At 35.8% G+C, this 24366-nt stretch overlaps 1 protein-coding gene across 2 annotated transcripts in view; it reads right to left on the reverse strand.

The window, feature by feature from the left end:
* PTPRN2 (protein tyrosine phosphatase receptor type N2) overlaps positions 1 to 24366 on the reverse strand; it is a 653490-nt gene that overhangs the window by 340872 nt on the left and 288252 nt on the right. For both annotated transcript variants that reach the window (XM_048327270.1, XM_048327179.1), the window contains exon 11: positions 17796 to 17875. In XM_048327270.1, coding sequence (XP_048183227.1) covers positions 17796 to 17875 — 80 coding nt within the window. The remainder of the gene's footprint in view (positions 1 to 17795; positions 17876 to 24366) is intronic.

Consider the following 24366-nt stretch of genomic DNA (forward strand, 5'->3'; position numbering starts at 1 on the left):
GAGTTCCAGATGAGACAGACACCTCTCATGGGATGAAATGTATTACCCTCTGGAAGCACTTATTACACTGCACTGATTGTAACAGGAGCCAAGGTTGACTGGCTTATACTTAAAGCAGCTAAAACGAAAGACACCTGAGTTAGAGGAGACAAAATCACTCTTACATTTAAATTTGATTACAAAGAATTGAGTTAGCTGACACAATACTGACCATGACTGATTGGGTCCATGCTCAGAAGGACAAGTCCAATTCAACACTGAGCTGCAAGGCAGCCACTGTAATTAGTTGGCACGATGCTAAACACACTTGTTTTTTTCCAAGGCATTCAGTCAACTCATTTTTAACGGGAGCAGAATCATTTACCAGTCAAAGGATGCAGTCGTAGAAATATGGGACAGTTAAGAATGATGCACCTGAGGTATGTATGGAAAAAACCATCACCATTCTATTCTGAACGCTTCAAAATATACAATAGCAATGAAGAGAAAATATTAATTCTCATTTTAAAATAGGAAATTACATATGTTCTGATCAACCTATGAATTAGTTTGAAATAAAAATTAGAATTCTGCATTGCTAAACTGAAAGCTTTTTTTAAAAAGCAGAAGTGTATGAATGAAAAAAATCAACACATTCTGCCAAGGTAAACTGACATAATTTGAAAGTGTTTTCTTTAAAATAAAATGTGAAATTAGCCTGTATACTGTCGTAAGTTGTGTGAAGCCATCTTGATTTAAACCACCAAAATTTATGTTGCCGTAAGGACAGACAAGGGAGTTTATGCATGTATTGAAACTTTTAAGTTCCAGTACCACTTATACATATGAAGATATTTATGTAAAGTAACAGGCATATAATTATAAAGAGAAACAAGTGACAGCAATAATGCATGAATGGTATTTTATATTTTGCTAAAGATGACTAATGAACTGAATTTCTATGGAAATATAGTGTGCCTGACATTCTCATACCTACCCATTGAGTTCATAATGATTACTGCTATTACAATGAATACAAAACTAATGAATAATAAATTAAATCCTCACACTAAATTGATATTAGGAGCCTCTTTAAGTCATTTTTTGTAACAGTCAAGTCACAATCCATAACCTTCTGAGAATAACAAGTTATGGATTTAATTACAGATAAAAAGAAATATCTTCTATTAAAATGTGGGAAATTATGCCCTAAAAAATTAAAAATGGATCAGATTTTGGAAAGCAGCAAAGAATGTTCATAAACTAAAAAAATACTAATGAAAAAGGAAATTAGAATGTCATGTTTTTACTTGTAATGTTTTCAAAAGAAACATGCCAGGGTTAGGATAAAGATGAACTAGCCAAGCAATACTTATGAAAAGTTTGACAGATTTATGACATGTAAATGTAAAGGAACTCTTTCATTTCTGTACACAAAAATCCTGTAAGAAGAATTTAGCTAACAATCAAAATAAGTGTCATGTCTAAATTTTGTAATCATCACTCAGAATTCATCAGAAAACTAAAACATTGAAGGGGATTTTTGTTCCTATAATCTTTCCAAAAATCTTCTGGTGAAAAAATAATTGTAATTTCCACAGATATACAGATATGCATTTTGAAAGTTTAAAGATCCTTGGAAATAAAACATGGAAGATATTTTAAGGGGGCACAACCTTCCTCTGTGTCCTACCACATTTAGTGTTAGAGGTTCTGTATGACAATACTTCATGAATCTGGACATCTTTCAGAATTAAAAATAACTATTTCACCATCAATTATAAACACTTTGATTTATCAAGATAAATACCAGCCTCTAAAAAGTGATTCTGAAAAAGTCACTGCAGTAGCTTAGGCTCCCCTGCACGCTGCTGGAGACCTGTGACTCCCATCTCCCTTGGCACAAGGGCAGAACCCGTCTGCGCATTTTGGAATGTGTTCAAGAACTCTTTAAGATCTCCACAAATAGAAGATGCACTCAAGTGCATTTCTATTGGGTACAACAGTTCCTGAACAGAATGGTGAAGAATGGAATTTCCTTGTATAACTGAAGTTTCAGACGTGAAAGAAAGAATTCAAGAACTACACAGTACATTTAAAATCTGTGAAAAGTGATTTTGCCCTGGAGTCGGTTTTTATATGAATGGCCGTATCTGGTTCCTTTAGCCATGTATCATATCTCCAGCAGTGCTCTGAAGGAGGAGTATGGAAATCAAATACAACTGGTTTCACCTTTTTTTAAAAATACATACACCGACTTCCAGGAATTCTCTTATTAATGCGATAAAGATGTTAAAAGAATGCAGAGTATCTTTAAATATAAAGGGTATAAATGTACTATCTAACCTTAGCACGTATAAGCATCAACACAATCTCTCCCACATAATTGCCTGGGTGAGGGTAGGGCTTGACCAGCAGTAGACTTCATACTCCTGCACGGATCTACCCCAAACTCAGTTTTACCTCTCATGATACCACTGTTCATGAAACAGTGGTTTCGTGACCATGTGTGAATTGCAAGTGTTTATCCAGAATAGGGACTGGGAGCATGAAGGACGTTCACCAGTGGCACCAATGATAACCTAATAGCAATTACTAGATGCACACTAAACGCCACATTGAAGCTTGTTCCTAGGGGTGTCAGAACTTGAAGGTATCCACGTGATAGTGAAAACATGCTGTGGACTGTCTGCTGTGTTACTGACCATTCTGTTGTAATAGTTTCTATTTCTGTTTATTCTCAGAGAAGAAATCTGAGATGTAAGATTCCATTCTTTTGGAATGAGGAGTCTTAGATGCTTACTGCTTTCTGTCTAAAGCAAAGATTTATTTAACCTGTATGGCAATATTCCACTAAGTTTGTTTAAAACTCTTGAGGGCAAGTTATAATTCATTCTTGGTACATACGCCTCTACACATAAGTATCTGCCAACTAGCATTTATGGTTGTTTGCTGCATAACAGATATCAGTATATAATGGATATCAGTTTAACAGTTTTACAGAAGACACCAAATTAGAGCTCTTAAACTCTCTGATGCTCCTTACCTACATCTAACACAGCAAGAAACCAATATAATGTGAGAGATGGATGCACTTACTCACACTGGCAAAGAGTATCAGAGAAGTAGAAGCAATATGTACAAAACCATGTGATAAGTATGCAAACACTTCACCAGTTTAATAACCAGAGAAGAGGATCAGCTTCCTTGTCCATACTGCCACTTCTGCAAACATCTACCCGTACATCCTTTTCTAGGCTTACCACATCTCCCAGCTTTCAGCTCTTTTCTGCCCCCACTGCTGATTTCAGATATTCAGTTATTCTATGATAGCTTTGCTGCCAGTAGGAAAAGAGCCGTGGATAGAATGAGAGGAAAAGGGACCCGACAAAAAAGCAGAGTTGCAGGAGGACAGAGAAAACCATTGCAAATGTTTGGATCTATCCATGCTTACACCAGAAAACCTGAGAGGGGCATCTGACTCTTCACCACGAAGTTAAAAAGATATTAACTTACCATCAAATAATAATCATTAACATATTTTCCTAAACCGTACAGAAAGTAGAGTATTGGGAGCTGCCAAGTGAAAGGCAGCTTACTTGCCTATAATGTTACCTAACTTTGAAAACATTATGTTGCAACATAAAATAACAAGTTCTATAGCAGGTGGATTTCTCAGTTTGAAACACATTAAAAAATAATGTTAAAATACTTCTAATTTAATATAAAATAATGTAATAACCTCTCTGACTTCCCAGTTCTCAAGTGGAAATAACTCCTGTTTGAATGTGCAAATCCATTTTACAGCCAAGGGTTGTAACTACACCCAGTGTGGTTGATTTTAGCTGCACATTTCCCATTAATGTTAATGTGAGTTTCACAGCTATATTGCTGCACATGGATGCAGAATATACCCTCAAGTTGTTAAATGAATTAAGAGAATGAATACATGGTGATTCCCATGAAGAGGAAAAATGCCAAGGAGAGAAATGTCAGAAAGAATAATACACAAAATCCATTCAGAGAAGGAAGGGTGGGGAGGGAAAAAAAAAGAAGCATTTTCTGATCTCTTTCCAAAATGAGTTGTGTTCTGGGTTCCCTGCAATGATGTAACAGTTGAAAAAGGCTCAGTCATGAAATTCAGAAGAAAAAAATTAATCTTTCTCTCAATTAAAGTCTATGTTTTAGATTGACATACTGCTCTTTAGTCCTAGATTTAAAGCTTTATCTCTTTTTGCTCTGGATTATATGTAGAGTCAAAAATTATCAGAGGAATGTTTTCGTCAGTGCTGCAGTCCCATGGCTCTTCACTGGTAATAGTTCAACAGTTTTTCTGGCAGAGCTGATCAAGGTTAAAAATTCCTCAGCAAAAAAACCAGTATGTTTTGAGTGCTACCAAAGAAATCCTAGTCCAGCTCCGACTGCAAGCACTGAAACATTGCAACCTTATCTCATTAGGTTTAGATCTTAGATTTCGCCATCAAATCCTGACCTCCATTTCCACAGTACACACCAATCAGTCCCAAACCATTACTTTTTGAAGGTCTGCATTCTTTCTCCATGCACAGTAGGAATTTCATGGTCACCAAATACTTATATTGGGTATTTTAATTCACAAAACAAACTCAAGAGGGAATGAACACTGAATTGTGTGTGAAATCACTATAGACTTGAGGAGCTGTCCGGAGTTTAGGAGCACAGCTGAACACTTTGAGCTCCTCTGAAACATTCTCTGCTTATCTCTTTATATATATATATATATCTCCACATATACACACTTACACACTTTCAATAGCACAAAGAACACCACAACAAGCAAGAAGAATCACTTTTACTTTAGTCTGATAAAAACATGAATATAGCACCACGAAAAGAAAATCAACATTATAAAAAAAATGACACGTATTATAAAAATCTTCATTCTCTTCATAATTGTGTTAATACACTTATTTGGTTTGGGTTTTTTTTCTTTCTTATTTTCTCATATCTTGCTAAAGTACTTTAGCAGTTTAAAAGCCCTCTGGATTAAACAAATCCATTCACAGAGTAGTGCTGGATGAAGTGATAACTCCCACAAGAAAAATGGGAATATTTTGCATGCATTGAATTTTTATATGTGAATTTCTAGTAATTTTTTTTTAATTTCCTGCACCTTTATTAAGTACAATAAGTGCATTTTTTATTTTCTTTTTTATTTTCTTTTTTTTTCTTTTCTCTTTTCTTTTACTTTCCTTCTCTTTTCTTTTCTTCTCTTTTATTTTTCTTTTCTCTTATCTCTCTTTTCTTTTTCTTCTTTTATTTTCTTTTTTTCTTTTCATTAATATTTTTCAATGTAAATTAAAAGTATTATCATTATTTATCTTTGTGTACATGTGAAGCCAAACAAACACATACATAATAAACATGTATGATGCATTTGTGTGTCTATATATAACACTACACATACAAATATATGCACACAAATATACATTTAGTCTGTACCACAGATTTCCCATATTTCTCCAATTTCACATTGGATGTTTACTCCTAAGCACCCATTTAGCTAATTTTGTGAACTATGATAAATGAAATTACTCTGTATTATTAGTTCACTTATGCTCAGTGCAAAACTACAGTGAAAACTGGGTTCCACAACTTCTAATTACAAACATTAGCTACCTGAGTCTTCTCCAGCTGAGCAGATTAGCATAGATCTTCTCTGCTGACAGCTTTGACCTTCACTCCAGTAAACACTTGTCAAAATGCCAAAAGTAATTACCTGGCTGTTTAGGAAGGAGTAATGGGGTGTAGCTACCTACCTTTTCTTGTTACTGATCTAAAATGTCTATAAAACTTTGCCAAGAGGCACCCTCTGGATTTTGGCATATACATTTTTTTCTCATCTGTCTTTTTTTGTCTTTTTTTTTCAACAGGCTATCAAATATTTGCTATATGATCTCCTGCCAGCCAATCCCATCACAATTCTGGGGGACAGGTTAAATAACCCACTAGATGGATCTTTCAACCAAAACTGTTTTATGACTGCTGTCATCCTGATTTTGTTGCACTGATGCAACCAGGAAAAAAATACTAAAAAGCAGCAGAAGCAGCACAGGGAAAAATGAGCATAATTATCCTATGGTGATGGTACTGTCTATCCTCTGAATTAACTTACACATTATATCTTAATTTTTTTTCATAAAAAGCCTTTTCCTGTTCATATTTCAGATTTACAATTAAGAAAACGGAGGTGCAGAGAATTTACAGGCACTACTTGAAAAATCTATGGCTAGATAAAATCAAGGGATATCTTTTGACTTCGGCCAACATAAAGTCATACAATTGCTCTTAATCTGGCAGGTTCAAATTTATGGAAAATATTTTTTAAACATAACAAAGGGATTTAACATTTTCCTGAGGACTAGGTAATACTAGAAAGATTTTAGTATTTGCAGATTATTACAATGGTTATTAATCTCTAAATCCTGCAAACAACTTTTGTCAGACAATGGAAAACATCATCTCCAAATAGGAACAAGATCAAACGTGAGAAATCTGACTTGATCTTATCTTGCATGTCAGAATGGATATGTGGAGTTCAGAAAGCTCAGGGGGGAAAAACTCCCTTCTTTGGCCACAGATAGTCCAGAAGACAAACAATTCATGAAAATCAAGTCCCTTACCTTGTAGTCCAAACATTCCCTAACAACTGTGCACAGTATCAGGTAGGAGCAGCAGCTGCTGAAGTAGCCTTCAGTCCATAGGAGAAAGACTGCTTAAAATGAAGGCAATGTTAACACACAGGTCTGAACACTGCTGACAAGTGTGCCCTTGTGAGCACTGCCAGCAAACTTTTCTTATCTTTAAAAACTCTCCCAAAGCTCTCAAATAATTCCTAGTCCCACTATCAGGAGCTCATTACTTTCCTTCTCAGATACATCCCGGCACGAGCTATCAGCAGCAGAAGGTCATGCAAGTGCCTATTTTCAAGACGGATGATACGTGAATCCCCTGGACCTCCTAACTAAGCCTTTTGCAGCCAGAAACCCTCCACCTGCCCTTTCATGCAGGGTCACATTTGTGCCTCCTTCCCAAGATCCTGTAAATCGTGTTCTACCGAGAGAACAAATTGCTCCCACGTTCAGGTCAGCTGTCCTTACACACTGTTACCAAAACACCATGCTTCTGGAGAAGGGCCTTTTCATGCTATTGCTTTTCTCCAGGTAAAAGGGACAACAGCCTGATTCTAAGATGAGTATATTGATTTTCTGTGGTTTTTTTCTTGTGCTTTAAATAATAACTATGTTTCATAGACCCCTGAAGTAGCACCGCTCTCACTCACAATTTTATTCTTTGGCTGATACGAAAGCTATCAGCTAAAATCACAAGACTACTAATCATCCAATTTCATATATTAAAAATAGGATATTTACATCAGATAAAGACTATTTTCCTGTTTGTACTGACTAAAATAGAACACTATCTGTTCTACCTTATCCCTGTTCCACATGGTGCCTAGTGTTTATTTGCATGCACAGTTTAAAATCGTTAGGTTAATCTTGTTGTTCCACATTTTGAGAAGTTATAATCAATCTGTCTAATAGGTGGAAAAAAAAAAGTACTGACTGTTCTTTTCCAGGGAAAGATGAGGTTACAACGCTATCTGACCTAAATTAGGGTTTCTTCAATTCCCTTCTTTATGCTTACCTAGAAAGTTACATAATCATCAAAAAATATTACACAGCCAATCTATTCTTGACATAAAAGCTGCCAGTTATGTACTGGCATTACCAGATTTCTTCTGTTGCATTCCTAAATAATTTGTTTTAATATGCTTAGGATCTGCTGTAAACAGAGATAGTGTCTTAAGTACACCGCACAAAAATGCATAAAACTTTATTAAAGGACTATAACACTTAGAAATGTCTGGAATTGTAATTATTATTGTTGTATATATCATATTGCACATATATTTCAATTTTCCTGGAAAATGTGTTGCTTCTCATAAAAATGCTAAATAGAAGCAATTTTGCTAAATAATATGGCAAAATACAACATTAAGCAATTGTCTTGGGTTTGGGGATTTCTGCTTGCTTTGATTTAAGTCAGAAATAAAATTAGTTCTCGAATATTTTAGTATAGGGACTTTTTGATACTATGTCCACAGTGGGAGCCCCAGTACCGCTGCTATACAAAAAATAAAAGTGTTTTGTTTCAGTCACACATTCTCAGCACCATGGATTTTAGAGCAGCCATTTGTTGATTTGCACCAGCTGAAAACTGTCCTACACATAAAATGTACGGGTCAGTTTCAAAAATCTGTGCATGGAAATCAGTAGCAAATTTAAATGGAAAAAGACTTTTCACTTCCATAGCCAAAAATTTATTGGGAGATATCTTTGGCTTAAAAGAAAACCACTTTGCACTCCAACTACCGGGCAGTTTCATCCTGCATTATCAGCTGTGTACGTGTGAAGAAGCTGACTGCAGGAATTTGGTTATTTAATAGTATCACACATGGTAATATTTATCAAAATTTAAATTTTTGTATTTTTACTTTATCTTAAATTAATTTTGAATTCTTAAAGAGCTTTGAATATGTTAGTAAAGGACAATGTGAATGAAGGAGACTTACATAGAAGAAATCAGGATTTGCACCAGAAGATTTTAAGAGATCTATCAATAGAAAAAAAATTTTTGAGTATGTTACTGAGCAGCAATTACAGGAAGAAGCTTCTATCTTTTCTCTGTGAACAGAGGCAATCTAGGCAACTGGTTTTGAATAAATGCCTAACATTTAGACAGCTGCAACTGATTTAGATGAATTCTACCCACACTATTAAAATGCATTTAGGTATATTACCAGAGGGCTCTTTTAAAAATTCAGCTTTAAAATCTCTATTAACCTCTAAACCATGATATAAATTACTTAAATAGAAGACTTATTTTTACCAGTCTCCATAGACCTGCTTACAGATTTCAGAAAAAACACCTAACAGAAATACATGAGTTTTAATCTAAGCGTCAATTCTGCCTTTCCTATTGAACCCTTGGTATAACTGTGTGGTTCAGGTATTAATTGTTGTATCCCAAAATATTCTAATATCTACACTACACCAATGGTGTGTTTCTCTTTATTTTAGTTTAATACCAATCTGATAGTTTTCTATGAATGGGTGTAAATAAGAGACATGAAAATGCAATGACATAAACCATCATTGCTTTAAATTAAAGAATATTAACTACATAATGCTACTTAGCTCTTTTTTGTGTTCCTCCCCAATACTACGAAATTACTAGCTAGCTTTACAATTCCCAATAGTTAAGCAGCTGGATTTAGGGGTTTATGTTGGAATAGATGACATCACTTTATAAGTTGAACAGAAGGAAGTTCCATAATTTTCTGTTAAAACAGAAAGTGGTTTTAAAGATGAGAAATATTTTGCTCTAAAATTAGATTCCTCACAGTTATTCTTAGAGGAGAGGGGTGTATGTTAAAATGAATTCCATCCTTACTAATTACAGCAATGAATATCTTAATTAGAAGGAAATCTATGGAGAAGAATCATAACCAAAGGTACTTGTTATTCTTCAGGACTGAGGCGCATTTACTGAATGGTCGCACTCCTCACTTGTTCTATTTTTCAACAGAAGAACAGGGTGGGAAAGAAATGCCATCTTGAAAACTCATTAATCATTGTATCAGACATTTGGTACTGAAAGAGACAGTTCAGTTTCTGAATAATCTTCAAAACCATAATGACATCCTTTATTCAGCAACAGAAGGATTTGAGGAAAATAATTCAGATAGATTTGATGATACAGTGAAGGAAATCGATCCACTACAGAGGGCTCAGGAGGTGAAAAAGGACAATGTGAACTAAGGAGGCTTGAGTAGGAGAATTCAGCATTTGCACCAAAATACTTAGGAGAGGTAGGAACAGAAAAAGACCTGTCAAACCTTTACTTTTCATAATACAGACCAAAGAATTGTAACCCTACTTAAACCAGTGACATGGCACATGAAATCAGATGAACCTCACAGCCTCCTGGCTACATTGTTCAAAGTTTCTGACAGAGAAGCTGTCAGTTCTCTTCAAAGTTGATGATGAACTTCAAATTATTCACACACACATTCTTTGTTACCCTCTCAGAGAGAAAGATATCTAATCGTATGATCTGCAAAAATCTATATAGAGGGAAGGAATTCACCTGAAGACTTTCAACTTGTTCTGTTCACTTCATCACAGCTGAATTAAGATCTGACAGTGACTGACCAATGAATATGTTCAAAACAACCATCACTGCTCACAGTTGTGGGGTAGGAAAAGGAACAAAGACACTCTGCCAGCATGGACAGGTTGGTACCTGAAGCAAGAGAGTTCATCTTGTTGAGACTTCTCACAAGACCTGCAAAGCATATGCCAAAAGTCAACAAGACAACCAGGGCTGCTTATAATGATTTTGAAAGAACTTTTTAGAGAAAAGGAAGACTTTTTTTGCCCAGAAATAGGAGTTTCTTCCTTTTGAGGACACAGAATGTGTATCTCCTGCACTGACAGTCACCATGAAAAAGAAGGTGGATGTTGTTATTAGCAAACCAGCACAAAAAAAATCGTCAAATTTCATTATGTCAGCAAGAGAAGCAGTACCAAGAATAATAAATTTCCAGATTACATTTATTTAATTGAAATGTATAATGGAAAGAACTTTTAACAATTAACTAACACTGATCGAAAAAGCAACAAAAGACAGGCAGTATTTAATCACAAACTGAAATAACCAGAGAAAGAAAATCAGAGTATGGTGAAATCACTTCATTAAATGATATTTCCCAGCTTCTGCTCAAATTCCTCTGTGAAACTGAGGAAACCTAAAGTTTTTCAGACATGCGTCAGTAATATCTATTCTAAATATGCTTTTAATGAAATGAATGTATAACTAAATAAAACTTCACAGTCTTACTCTTGCAGTTGATGGTTCATTCCTCATTGTACTGTGGCTCCTTCTCCCAGTTTCCCTTCTCTACGTTACACATTCTTTACATGCAGATATTACATGTAGCTTTATTATATGGAGATCCAAAGTTATATTTTATGAAGATAAATCTGAAGACAGTTCTCTCTCTCTTGTTCTCCTGAGAACCTCCTAGAAAAATTTTCTTGCTAATAATGGATAACAATACTTATTATGTTTCTGTCAGCAATGCTGGTAAGGTCAATACTTATTGGCAGAGAGAAGAGTGTGGCTCTGCAGCGTTCCTAGAAATGAACAGTGAATTTAAGTTGAGAACCAGATCCTCATCAGTTGACTTTCTGATGATGAGATATTCTATGAATGTGCTTTTTATTGTACTTCTGTCATGCTGCATACTGGAAAGATAACCCTCTTTGACCAATAAGAAGAGGTCACTGCAGGACTAGAATGAATACAAGAAAACAGTCACGTAAATAATTTGCAATATTTTGGACTTACATCTTATTTGCTAAAAGTTGAAGTGTATGTTTCAATTATACCAAAAAAAATAATTGCTGCTAACAGCTCCAAAATGCATTTAAGCACTGTAACTTTAACTGATAAACAACTTTAATACACATTTATAATGCATATCTGTAGCCCCGAATTTGGAAAAAAATTTCAAAATATGCTGATGTCAGAGCTCCAGCCCCTTTTAGCAGGGCCCAGATTGGACGTGTGTCAAAATCTTGATTTTGCCAAATGCGCTTAAGAAATGGGAGCAATTCACAGATCTCTGCAGTGGTTGCATAAGGCAGGGTCCTCATGAGTATTTTCAAGCTAAAGAAAAACCTGGAACCATTTTTTTAATGTGGGTGGATTGTTTCACTGTCTGACACGGCTTTGAAGTTAAATTTCATGGTTATCAGAAAGTTCTGGATTCCATCATGATAACTATCCAAGGTCACTAAAGGCTTGTAGGGTGTGATGGGAACTAAGAGCCTTTGAAATTAAACCAGTTACCTAGATACCTAATCCCACATATTTAGAAGAGTAAGTTTTGATGCCTGTAAATACAGCTCAGGTCTGCTAAGCAAAAAATAACATATTAGAGGCAGAATAAGGCATAAATACTTTCTTCACCAACTGGATCCAGGCTTATGAAGAGATCAGCCACTTAGTCATCCTAATTAGGAGCAGAACTGTGACATCTAGGACCACTCCAAACCAATAAGACATCAGCTGAAAACACTACACAGGGTAAGTTAACTCTAAGGGGTTTGAAGTATTCTTTTCATCTCAAAAGGACTGTTTAATGCTAAAAGCTAAGGATGATGTTTTGTCTGTTTAGAGCTGTCAACTTCAACAAAAATATTCACTTTCAATGTCAAAAAGTTCTATTGCATATTTTTTGCCATGGATATTTCAGTGATATTTCATGGATATTTCAGCTGGGACATGACCAAAATTTGTAATGTTCAGTCTCGAAATCTGTAAGATCACAGATTTATTAATCATTTTCAGTCATTTAAAACTGCTGAGAAATTCTATATGTTTTTAAATCTATTCCAATAACTCTGAGGCAGTGTCTTTATTCAAATTAGCTTGTTATATTGTATAACAAAGTAAAATTTGACTAAAAATATATTATTTTTGCATTTGTCTGTTTCAGCAGAAGTAATTTTGCAATTTTTTTTTTTTCAGAATTAAATTTTTTGCAGAGAAATGATTTTTAGACAAGTTCATATGACTCAACAACCTACTCTCTAAGTCAGGATAATAGTCCCTTTCATGCATAGAGTGAAAATGTGAGTTTCACCAACAGGGCAACAGAAAAGTAAAAAAAAGCCCTAACAAACAAAAAGCAAACCCCCAAACCATCGAAACCAATGGATTAGTTAAAAGTTACAGAAAATTTTAAAAAAATTGAAAATTTTTCTTGATGTTCCTATATATACATTAAATAAATCAAAATATCTGACTTTCCATGCTGGTGGTATCGCAAGGCATCTTAGACACAAGAACCTGAACACAAGACCTGTTAATTCCCTAATACCTGGTTATGCATTGCCTTTTGTTGTGCTACCTATCCCCATCACTACCATGCCTACATTATGCATGCAGCCCTTTGCTTTTAAGTCTTCAGTTTTTGTAACACCTAAAATGTTGCACTTCAGCACAATACAAAAAGAAATGTAAGCATGACTCTAGCACTAAGAGGTTGCAGCTACATACAAGCAAATATTATTTCAATTCAGCAGTGCTGAGTGTCTGTGTCCAAAACTTCTCTCCCACATCTCTTTTTCATGTGTTCAGTATATATGACCATTACAGGCACCTGATGCCAAAATTATTTGCTTGGAAACTTCAGAAAAACTTCAGACTTATTATCACTGTCTTTGCATAAATGGTAGGATTCTGGACTACATATAAAGCAACTTCTTTTCTCATTTCTATACCAAATATATTACAATTTTACATAGAGTTATCTTACTGATAATTGTTCTCTGCTAGATTTCTCCTGACCTTTAAACTGAAGAGAAAAGAAATAAACATTTGTTTGCCTAAATGATGTCATGCCAACTGTAATTACTCCTAGAGCAGGTCACCTATGTCTCAAGAAAGTTTATTTCTTCAAAACATTGAGATGAAATTACACTGCACCATTGAACCTGACTTATGAAACAGAAATAGGCCAGAGGACAGCTACTTGATGAAAGACGTATTCTGTCGTTTGAACGTCAAAGTGTGTGAAGCTGGCAAAATGTTGGGTATCCTGCTCTGGTCTCAAAGAACAAATAAAGGTATTGCTAATGTGAGAAAGCAAGCTATTCACAATTTTAAATTACTCTGTTGTCAGCTTCTCCATATAATTATGTATCCCTAGAAACTGAAAAAAAAAAAGCAATCAAAACATTTACACAGAATTGGAACTGTGAATTACTGGGAAAAAAAAAAGTTTTATAAGCAAGAAGGTCTCTAAAGGATTTTAGAGAGCTTATTTTGCCTTAGAAAGGTCATGTGTGCACCAAGAACGAACCTCAAACTCCAAGACAATAGAAGAAACCATTTTTATTATTGTAGTTCCGTATCTCTGGTTTTTAGTGGATATTTTAAGTCATTCACCTCTTTGCATAGTTGCTAAAGAATCCCATGTCTTCTCTAACCTGCACATTTTTCGAACCCCACAGAGGAGGATGGAAAACTTCAAATATAGTTCCCTATATTTAAACCTTAAATAGTGCAAGGAAAATATGAAGTGTATCCATTTTGGTTACAGAAATATATGCTACATGAATAGTAAGACCAAAGTGCTGCACAGAAACTGTTCCTGTGGCTATCAGTGAGACTTGCACGTACATAACATCTGCACAAATAGATTCCTTTTTGCAAATCTGAATAATTTACATTCCTATAATTATTATGGCATCTGATTACCTCAATTTCCAAATTCTTTTCATTTCTAAGGATGTGACAGACTGTGAAATTCTTCTGTCCATTTGTTCTATTCATTTTCTGTAAACAAGATCTGCTTTCCGAGCTCCTGGAGGGATGTCAAGTTACCTAATAGCAGTACAGCATGGAATTATGCACCTACCTGTGCCTACTTTGGAAGTATGTATTGATTTATTCTCCTGTGGCTTCCCTTGGTAAATAAAGTACTTGGAATGCTTTTCTTCAAGACACTGTTGACTTTAAAAATTTTTAATTACAACCAGAGCCTGAAAAAGCTTCTTATGTAAGTATATATTGCTGTTGATTTTTTAAGGGAATTTATTTTTGGCTTTAGAGATCTGGAAGTAAGAAGTTTGCTTAAAATAAATGAACTGATTAGTGAGTACATTGACAAGCCCTGCAACTTCATGAGTTAGAAAGGAAAAATAAGATACTTTTAAAATTTAAAATATTTGACGCACGGGTAGAACTGTGAGCTCTTTTCTTTAGTAAAGGGCAAACACAAGGTTTAGTTCTGACAACACTATAGCCACACTGAAATACCACAAGAAGCTTATGAAAAAGTCATAAAAACCTCTTTCTGCAGCCATCAAAACCTGAAACTCTTAACTCACTAAGCAAATGGAAGTTAGAAAATGCCTGGGATATTAATGTAATAATCATTAGATTAAATTACTATATAAAATATGAATTTAAATTGGTGAATCTGCAGAAATTCATGGAATCATAAAACATTATGGTTGGAAAAGACCTCCATGATCATCAAGTCCAACCTTAACTAAATACCACCATCCCCACTGAACCACATCCCAAAGTGCCACATCTGCTCGTTTCTGAGCACTTCCAGGGATAGTGACTCCCTCACTTCCCTGGGCAGCCTGTTCCAGTCCTCAACCACCTTTTCAGTGACATTTTTCCTAATGTTCAACCTGAACCTCCTTTAGCACAGCTTGAGGCCATTTCCCCTTGTCCTGTCATTTGTCTTGGAGAAGAGCTCAACCCCCACCTGGCTATAGCCTCCTTTCAGGTGGTTGTAGGGAGTGATAAGGTCTCCCCTGAGCCTCCTTTCCTCCAGGCTAAACACCTCCAGCTCTCTCAGACACTCCTCACAGGGTTTCTGTTCCAGATCCTTCACCACTTTGTTGCCCTTTCTCTGGGGTGGCATTATTTTGTCCCCAGAACCTCTGTACTTTGTCAGCAGCATTTAAGGAAGTTGAAAACTACTATTTTGATTCCAGTGGTAACAAAAACCATAATGTTATATCTTGAATTTTGCTTAAATAAACGAGTCACAGCATTTTTAGTTTTCAGAGTAGCTTGTTAGGAACAGGCCAAGGCGCATCAGGAACCTCCTGGACTTCTTAACAATGTTTCCACAGTCTTGCTAAATTTCAGTGGATGTCAATTCCATTAATTTCCTCATGTGTAAATTTTTGAACACATGTAAGCCTCATTATCCACAACTGGAAAAACTATAAACTGCATTCTGATTTATTTTAAACCTGCCTTCTGCCAGATTCATCTGTTCTTGCATTGCAAAAGCAATTTTACAGTCCTGTCCACATGCACTGTGCAACTCTAGAGTTCATACCATACTTGTCTTTTTTATTTTTTTTCCAAAATAAAGTTTCCTGCCTTACTGCTCCACTTGTTATATGGAAGATATTCCATACTTACAGTCATGCCTTCTGCCTTTCCCTGAATCTTTCCACTTCAACCAGAATTTCCAATCTCTCTGAGGTATGAGAAGCAGTACTATATGTGGTATTTAAACACAGGCAAAGGATAGATTTATGCAAGAACAAATGATATTGTTCTGTTTTCTACTCCTTTCCAAATAATTCTTATAAACACTTTCCTTGTTCAACTGATAATGGGGACTGAACTGTCATTTTCATCAAATTACCTATTACTACACTAACTACATTACTACTTAGACCCACAACTTTGTATGCAAAGCTATTTTTTCTCCATATGAAATTTTTTTACAGTAATTTACAATGAAATTCATCTGCCATTTTGAGTTTATTCACTCAGCTTTATACATTGCTAAGATCAACTTTCACCTTTAATACTGTGAATAATTCAGTATTAGCAGGATTTCTCACCATCCTGCTCACTCTCTTTTCTAATCCACTTATAACTATGTTGAATGTTACAGTCCCAGCAGAGATCCTTCCACCTTTTTTGCTATCTTACCCTTGTAGAAAACTAATACTTTATTCCTAATCTCTCTTTCTTGCCTCCTAATCAATTAGTGATTCACCATTTTTCTGTTCCATATTTCACATTCTAAGAAACCATTTGTTTCCTTAGAAACTTCTGGGAAGACCTTGTCAAAAGCCTCTGGCAATCCAGGCAGGCTCTACCAACAGCATCACATTTGTTGATCCTTTCAGAGAGATTCAACAACTTTACAAGACAGGAGAGGGCACTGTTATAAAAAAGCCATATTAATTTTTCCCAGGAAAAATTAATGAGTCACATAATTCAATATTTACTGTAATTTCTGAGTTCTGATAGTACACATCTAGGGCTTTTTGACATGATAAACCCTTGCCAGTCTTTAACCACCAGTTAACCACAGCTTTCTCCAATGCAAAGGGTCCTGCAAAGGAAAGTTCTGGCATATGAACTACCCCATTTCTTTTTATAATTAAATTCATCCATGGTAAAGCAAAAAGAGAAGTTAATGGACAGTTTGGAGCTCCCAGTGTTTATTTACATGAACTTTTCTTGTTTCTGTTGTCAAGCAGTATTGCAATTTTTTACTTCTGATTCTTAAAGCCTATCAGTTGAGTAATTTGGAAGCAAATCAGTTATCAATCCAGATACCTTGCAGAAATATTTCTTGCCGTCAACAACTCCGTAATACAATTAATAGCCAAGCTCAAAAGGAGCCAATAGAAGTCTTTAGAACAGTTGTACTTATTCAGAAGCAGCTTAATTCTAGAAATACAACCTTTACTTCCAAGATTATTAACTTGTCATTGTTGGTGTTTAAACAGTACATCAACAAAGGCATATTTCTACCATTTTTTGTTCCAGAAATTAAGGCTAAGATGTAATAACATTTTTGTTCCCTGAAAAAAAGTATCAGAACAGTGAAAGTATTACATTCTCTTTTACAAATGACTAATGTGTTTTTCTGAGTTTTTGACAACACTGAAGAGTTTTTCATCATGCTGGAACTTGACTACAAGTCTCTATTTAATTTTCTTGACAAACAAGGAAGTCTCAAACAGTTTTAATGGACTCAAAGATGTTAAACTGCAATTTTTCATCCACCACTCACCTCTCAACTGTCTCTCCCTTTAAATGTCAGTCTTCTGGGAGAACAGGATGTGTCTGTGCTGCCTGCATTGGTACTGACTGCTAAACAGACGTGGGTGGGCACAGTTTAGGAAAGGAGGACAAGGACTTACCTGCTTCTTTGGCAACATCTGCAGTTGAAATGTTTTGGAGGTTTGAGTGCACTCGGAAGGTCACAGCTGGTCCCAGCACACTGAAAGAGATTATTAAAAAAATGTAAGATTCATAATCAAGAGACATGGCATAATATTCCTTATCAAAATAGGTTTTTAAAGAGAACCTATTAAGACACCATTTAGCCCTCTTCCTTTTGCTTCATTAGCTACATTTGCATTCATTTTTATACCTCTTGTGGTTTCCTGTGTGTATTTTCTGCCCGTCTGAAAGAATTTCAATGACATTAACTAAACTTCAGAACACTCCTGTAAATACTATTCTTATTATGAAATTGGCAAAATGGAGGCACTGAAACTGTTATTAACTCAAGAACAGCATAGATCATCACTGGAATTCAGCATCCAAAGAAGATTGCATATATTTTCACATTTTATATGCCTAACATCAACAGAACTTTAGTTCCTGTTGTCACAACTGCAAGTCAGAGGGACAACATTGAAATTCAGAATATTTATCTTGATCGTATTCTAGAAGAATATGTGTGGAGAAAAGATTCTGGGCATATCTGATCCAATAGCTGGTTTTGACCAGAAACATACCACAATGTATTTATCACTTAACAACAGAAGTAATCACCTCCTGGAACAATTTTTGAGGGGAAATTATTTGACTCTGTGGGGACCTTTCTGGGTGTAGCCTGATGTTCCTTTATGGCACTAAAATCTGTAAGACATTTACAGAGGAAGGTACTGATTAGCCAGATGTAAAATGGTGATGTACTCAGGGTTTCACAAAAATCATTGTGCAATTTTAAAGAAAAATAAATCTGTATAAGTAATGTTGCATTCATTCTCCATCCATCCCAATAAATATCCTACATGCACATCTGATGAAAGGAAAGAAGAAATTTCTGGTGTGATGTCCTTAAAACTATATGTCAATACTTATCTACAAAAGACAAAAGAAAAATACACATAACCATATAGTGGTTTTTTATTTTAAAAAAAATAAATTCTGGGAAACAAGAGACTATATAAATTATAATGCAAGAATTTACAGAGGAGAAGAGCATAGGGTCTCAAGAAGAACAAAAATTGGCACTATTTTATAAAAGTTTACCTACATATTATGTATTATGCAACTTCCTAAGGTTATTTTAATTCATATTATCAGAGAAAAGAATTTATACTCTGCATATTTATACATATGCTATTTATACATAGCATTTATACTATGAAGAACAACCCTGCTTAAAAGGTGAAGTGCACAGTCTGGAACTGTACATGGAACAGCTTTTGACTTCCTATGGCCATGGCTTAGGAGAGAATCAAATCTAAAAAATTGCTGCATAAAAGAAATAAATTTAAAAATATTTTGTTGCAGGATTTGAAATTAAGTATTAAGTTATTCTTTCAGTAACATGTTCATCTCTTACAATCATAGAATGGAGAGCACTTAATGAAGTGTGCTTAATTGCATCACATATATCCTAGACAAAAAGACCTTTAAATTTTTTCCATTTCAGGCAGAAAAAACCTATTATTAACAGTAAGACTTTGCTTTGAGGTTATAAAGGGAATCAAAGTAAGAATAAGAATAAGAAATATCCTTTCATCTTTTACTAGCAAAGCAGGCACTGCACACATTTTATTCTGGAGTTAACAGCAACTGCCATTAATCAATCATTTTTCTCTAGGTACTCTTAGGGGAAGGGGAGAAAAAGAAAACAGATTTTATTGTTAAAGGACACTCTAAAAGTCTGGTCACTAGTGGTCAAGAAAAACTTTTAATAATGCCAGGCAATTGTAAAACTTTTGTCAACATTGTATTAATATTGAAGATTAAAAAACTCAACAACTACAAAACACTTTTTATTTGAGATAACTGCTTTACAAAAACCCAGACTATTCCCCAATTCTGTCACTAACCCTGAGATAACCAACCATAAAATGCACCTGTTTCAGGATACCAAACACTGACTCTACCTAATCTTGCATTGTCCTTCTTTCTGTGTTGCCAGCCGAAGAGAAAGGCTGATTCCTCTCTGGCTGCTCAGATATTTACAGTTCCATTAGCAGTCTGCTTTGAATAAAAGTGGGCATCACCCCAGTATGCAGCTCTTGCACGACCAAGATAGAGGAGAAAGAAAAATCAGTTTCAGATATCCCCCAAATCTTCACTGCATAGTCCATTATAGCTGAGAATCTGGAACCAACACCAAATTTCAACCACGATGTAGCTATGCTTTGGCTCCATCAGCAAAGACAAAAAGTTTCCTGCCCTCCTTCCCTTACCCGAATGTTTTACTTTTATCTCTCAGCCACTCCCCACTTCCTCCCACTTGTCCTGCCCTGCCCCACTCCCTGCAGCCCTGCACTTCCTGGCATCATATAGATTAAAACTGGATCATTTTGGTGACCCAGCCCAGGCAGTGAGAGACAGGGATTTCCAAGGAGTGAAGCCTGTCAGCAACCATCCCACTATTCTCTACTGACTCCACCTGGATAATCCAAGAACACGGGAAGATCTGAGTCATGCCCACACCAGTGTTGCCACAAGTAGTCATTTCTCCTCACTGCTCAGGGAAAACAAGAACAAAAAACAGGGTGAGGAAAAAAAATTCCTTTTGCAAGTGGGATGATACTGGGTTAACACCATCCTTTTGCAGGAAGGAATAAATCTCAGAATCATTTAAAACACCCACTCATTTGTTGCTCTGTGGGATATTGTCTTCCTCTACTGTAGCAATTGAATTCTTGTATGTAAGAAATCACCTGAGCACCACATCAGCATGGTTTCACTAGGAATATTTGCAAAATACAGAAAATAAAGCAGCTTTTGTCACAACTTTTTGCACATTGGCATTCTGTTTATTTAAAAGCAAACAAAAGACCTTGAGATTACTTGGTCAAAATTGCATTTCTGCTTGATGTTTTGGGAACTGACTGCTTCAGGAGCTCATAAAATGAGATTTTTCTCATGGGGGGCTTCTGGCAAAAGCACTCAATAAATAAACATTTCAATAACAAAAGATGCTCTTTAGGGAATTCCTCACTGTTCATTATGTGTTGGATGAGAACATTTAAACAAAACCAGTAATTATTTGACTGCAAAATATTTTTTAAAGACTTTTTAACAAGAGGTCAACCAGCCTGAGAAAAGGTTCCAAGATGTCTAAAATGCACCCCTGATAGTTCCTAACCAGGAACTTTAAGTCGAGTAGATGAGACTGCTTTCTGCTGTCAGACCCTCTGAAGCCTGGCTAACACTAATGGCAATTGTCTTCATATTGCTCTAAACACAGGGGCTCTCTGAAGTGCACACACTTGCTTAGAAGCTGATGAATTGCAAACAAACCATTCCTACAGACAAGGGAGGTGCTGGGGAAGCAGAGGAATCACTCCTGGCTGGCACCTTACCCCAGCCAGCACTCACCCAGCTGGGCAGGGGAAAACACTCAGACATGGGAACCACAATGTCCAGGCTGAAACCTCACCCACATCTGCTGCGACTGAGGTTAAAAATGTTAGACAGTATTTTTTGTCTATCCCTCCCCTGAGCTGCATGCTACTACAATTACCCTCAGGTAATTTCTAGTCGTTTTTTCTGACACAAATGAACTTATACTCAAGTAAGAGAAGATTTTGAATTTTAGAAAGCTTCTGGACTATACAATGTAATTGCACTTATCACTTTTTTCTTATACTTTTCTACAATTTTTTTTTAATAAAGGTAAGCAGTTCTGGCTTCAAGGCTAATAAATAGTGACTTCTCCCCACACAAAAGGTAGTGTCTGTTGCAATGACCTGCTAAATTTATTACTCGAACTTTACCAACTAATTACCCCCCCTGTTGGCTGTCACAACTTTTGCCTTTTTTTTTTTTTTTTTAACTTTCAGTAATACTGCCTTCAGTCATAGTAAGGGGTTTTTTTTAACAAAGACATTCAAAGCATATTGCAAATTGTCACCCTTATGTGCTGTTGTCTTTTATTCTGTTTACTAGAGATGAAATAATTACAGTGTTTATACCAAAATGACTTGAAGGTTGATTGCTGATTTAATAATATCCCCTCCTCTTGGGTTTGTATTTCCCATCTGAAGGTGGGAGGGTGCACAACACACACAGAATCAAAGAATATTCTTTGTGTAAAATAGAAGTATTTTCTTTCCTTAATTGTTTTACGACTAACAGCATTCTTCTTACATTTTCCCTGTCAACAAATGAATCATCTGAATAAACAGAGCTGGAGCATGATCAATATGGCAAGGTCCATATCACTTTCATGCCGTAGGTTATAATTATATTTATGAATGACAGGATTTAAATCTCCATAAATTATGTACCAAGTTTTGCATGCCTGTTCCTCTCCCTCGTGTGCATGTACTTCAGCATTACAGTATCACACCACATGTTCACTGTGAGATGCAGTCACAGTCTATCATACCCCCTAGTGGAAAAGGATTTGAGAAACAAGTGCCAACATGGGTCTGTGTACTCTTGAAGATGAGACATAGAGCTGATGCCAGATGGAAATGATTTGAGGTGGCATCTCATTTTTAAGACAGGCAGAGTGCAATTTCTCAAGACTGGAGGAAGATGAAGAGATTAGGATTGGCTATTTCCAACATGAAACATTCTCTTAATGACCCTATTTTATAAAACAGAGTTTGCCTTAATAACGCTTAGATTTGAAATTAAAGTCACTACTTGTCTATATGTTCATTTCAAAATCCTTTAATCTCTGGAGGTTAAGAAAAGCAATTAGTAACGCTCCAGAGGACTGTGCAAAGCAAATTTTATAGCAGTGAAGGTAATTGTCTCAGGAAACGTTTGGTGAGCTTGAACTAATGACTTGCAATGTGTACACATTTCTGTGCTTTCTATGTTTAGGAATTTGAAGCTTATGTCCATTGTTTGTATTGCACTGAAGCCTCCTTTTCACCTTCTCAATTTTTCCAAAATTGAGATGCTCATGCTGCTGTAAATGTTTTATATATTATATTTAGAGGTATATAAACAGACTTACGTCAAATCTCATTAATAGGGAAAAGCACATACTTAGCAGAGGCATTTTTGTACTATGGTATGTTTCTACAACATCATTTACAGAGAAAAGCAAAGGCAGAAAATTGCAGCTGGACACTGACACATAATACATGAATGGATTAAGAAGTATACCCTGTTCTCCTTGCAATACTCAGAGTAGTTGTAAATAAGTTGACCACTTGATTCAAGTTTGACCAACATTTTTGACCAGAACTGTTGACCAGAATTTATTTTGTGAAGCATTGCATCATACTGTATTTACATTACACAAGCAGGTACCTGACTGTGCTTCAAAGATTCAGGAGAGCTTGCAAAGGATGTGTTGTGCTGACCTGCTACAAAATAACATCCCAGAACTGTTGAGTAGAGAATTATTGATCATCACTCAGACTTAATACTAAACAGGCACACATCTCTCACTCTTTAATATCTTTACTGTTCAAGGATTTGCTTCACTTTGCACCTGGAGTGCAGAAATATCAATGTGGAGCTGTATGAATTCTCACATTCCTATTGACAGGTATGTACGCACAGCCAGTGATCAATTAAAAAAATCTTTTTCTGTTTTAGCAAAATGAGCTTTTCGAGCCCTTCTCAGGAAACTCTTAACATGCTCCTTAAAGTGCAGAATGATGCACAGTGTTCCAGAATACCCTGCAATACAGCAAATAATATATTATCTATTTATATTTATATCCTTCATATATGCTAAGCATGAACAGTTTGCAGCATTCTCTAAAGAAGTGTTCCTGCACTAAACACAGCATGGAGACAGAAAGTTAAAGACTTGCTGTACTGCCATTACACCTGGTGTCTGGCAATGACCAGGCAAAGATGGAAAAGGAAAATCCCTGCTAAGGGAAAGACACTTATTGCAGTTCTCACCAGGTAGTGGTTGATTTCCTATCACCACTTGAATTTCATTAGAGGGGTTTTCACCAGCTGGGAGGTATAGCAGGTAGACCACAAAGATTAGAAAGATTGACAGTTTCAGAGCAATCACATCTTGCAAATGTGACTACATGGAAACAGAACCTTGGTCTGGATTTGATGGTTGCAGCCCAGACTTACTTCTTCAAGTTACATTCTTCATAAATCAGGTAAGGCCTTGGACACCTTGTCGTGCCCTCTTCTCTCCCCCTGACATGACAAGCGCTGAGCAGTGACTGCATGGAGCATCATTCCAGGGGCAGAGAAGAGGCCATGACAAGGTGTTCAAATAAGGAAATGCATTCTGCCTGACACACTTCTGCCATTAGAATAATTTCCAGAGTGAAGTCACAGAAAAGGGATGACTGCTCCAGAAAGGGATGCTTTCCAATAACAGCGGCCCATGTCTGGTGGGTCTCTGATACCCATACTAAAAGATGGAGTTCTAATTATTTTACATTAATCATTAATTTTGTATTAATCATTTAATCTATATGCATCAAAATTGTGCTAAGTACACTGATCCTAATTTACATTGCAAAAGATGATGAAAGAGTATTTTAAAGATTTTACAACTTGCTTCATCTG

Source organism: Corvus hawaiiensis, chromosome 1 (assembly GCF_020740725.1).
Source record: "Corvus hawaiiensis isolate bCorHaw1 chromosome 1, bCorHaw1.pri.cur, whole genome shotgun sequence".
In the NCBI taxonomy this organism is placed as follows: domain Eukaryota; kingdom Metazoa; phylum Chordata; class Aves; order Passeriformes; family Corvidae; genus Corvus; species Corvus hawaiiensis.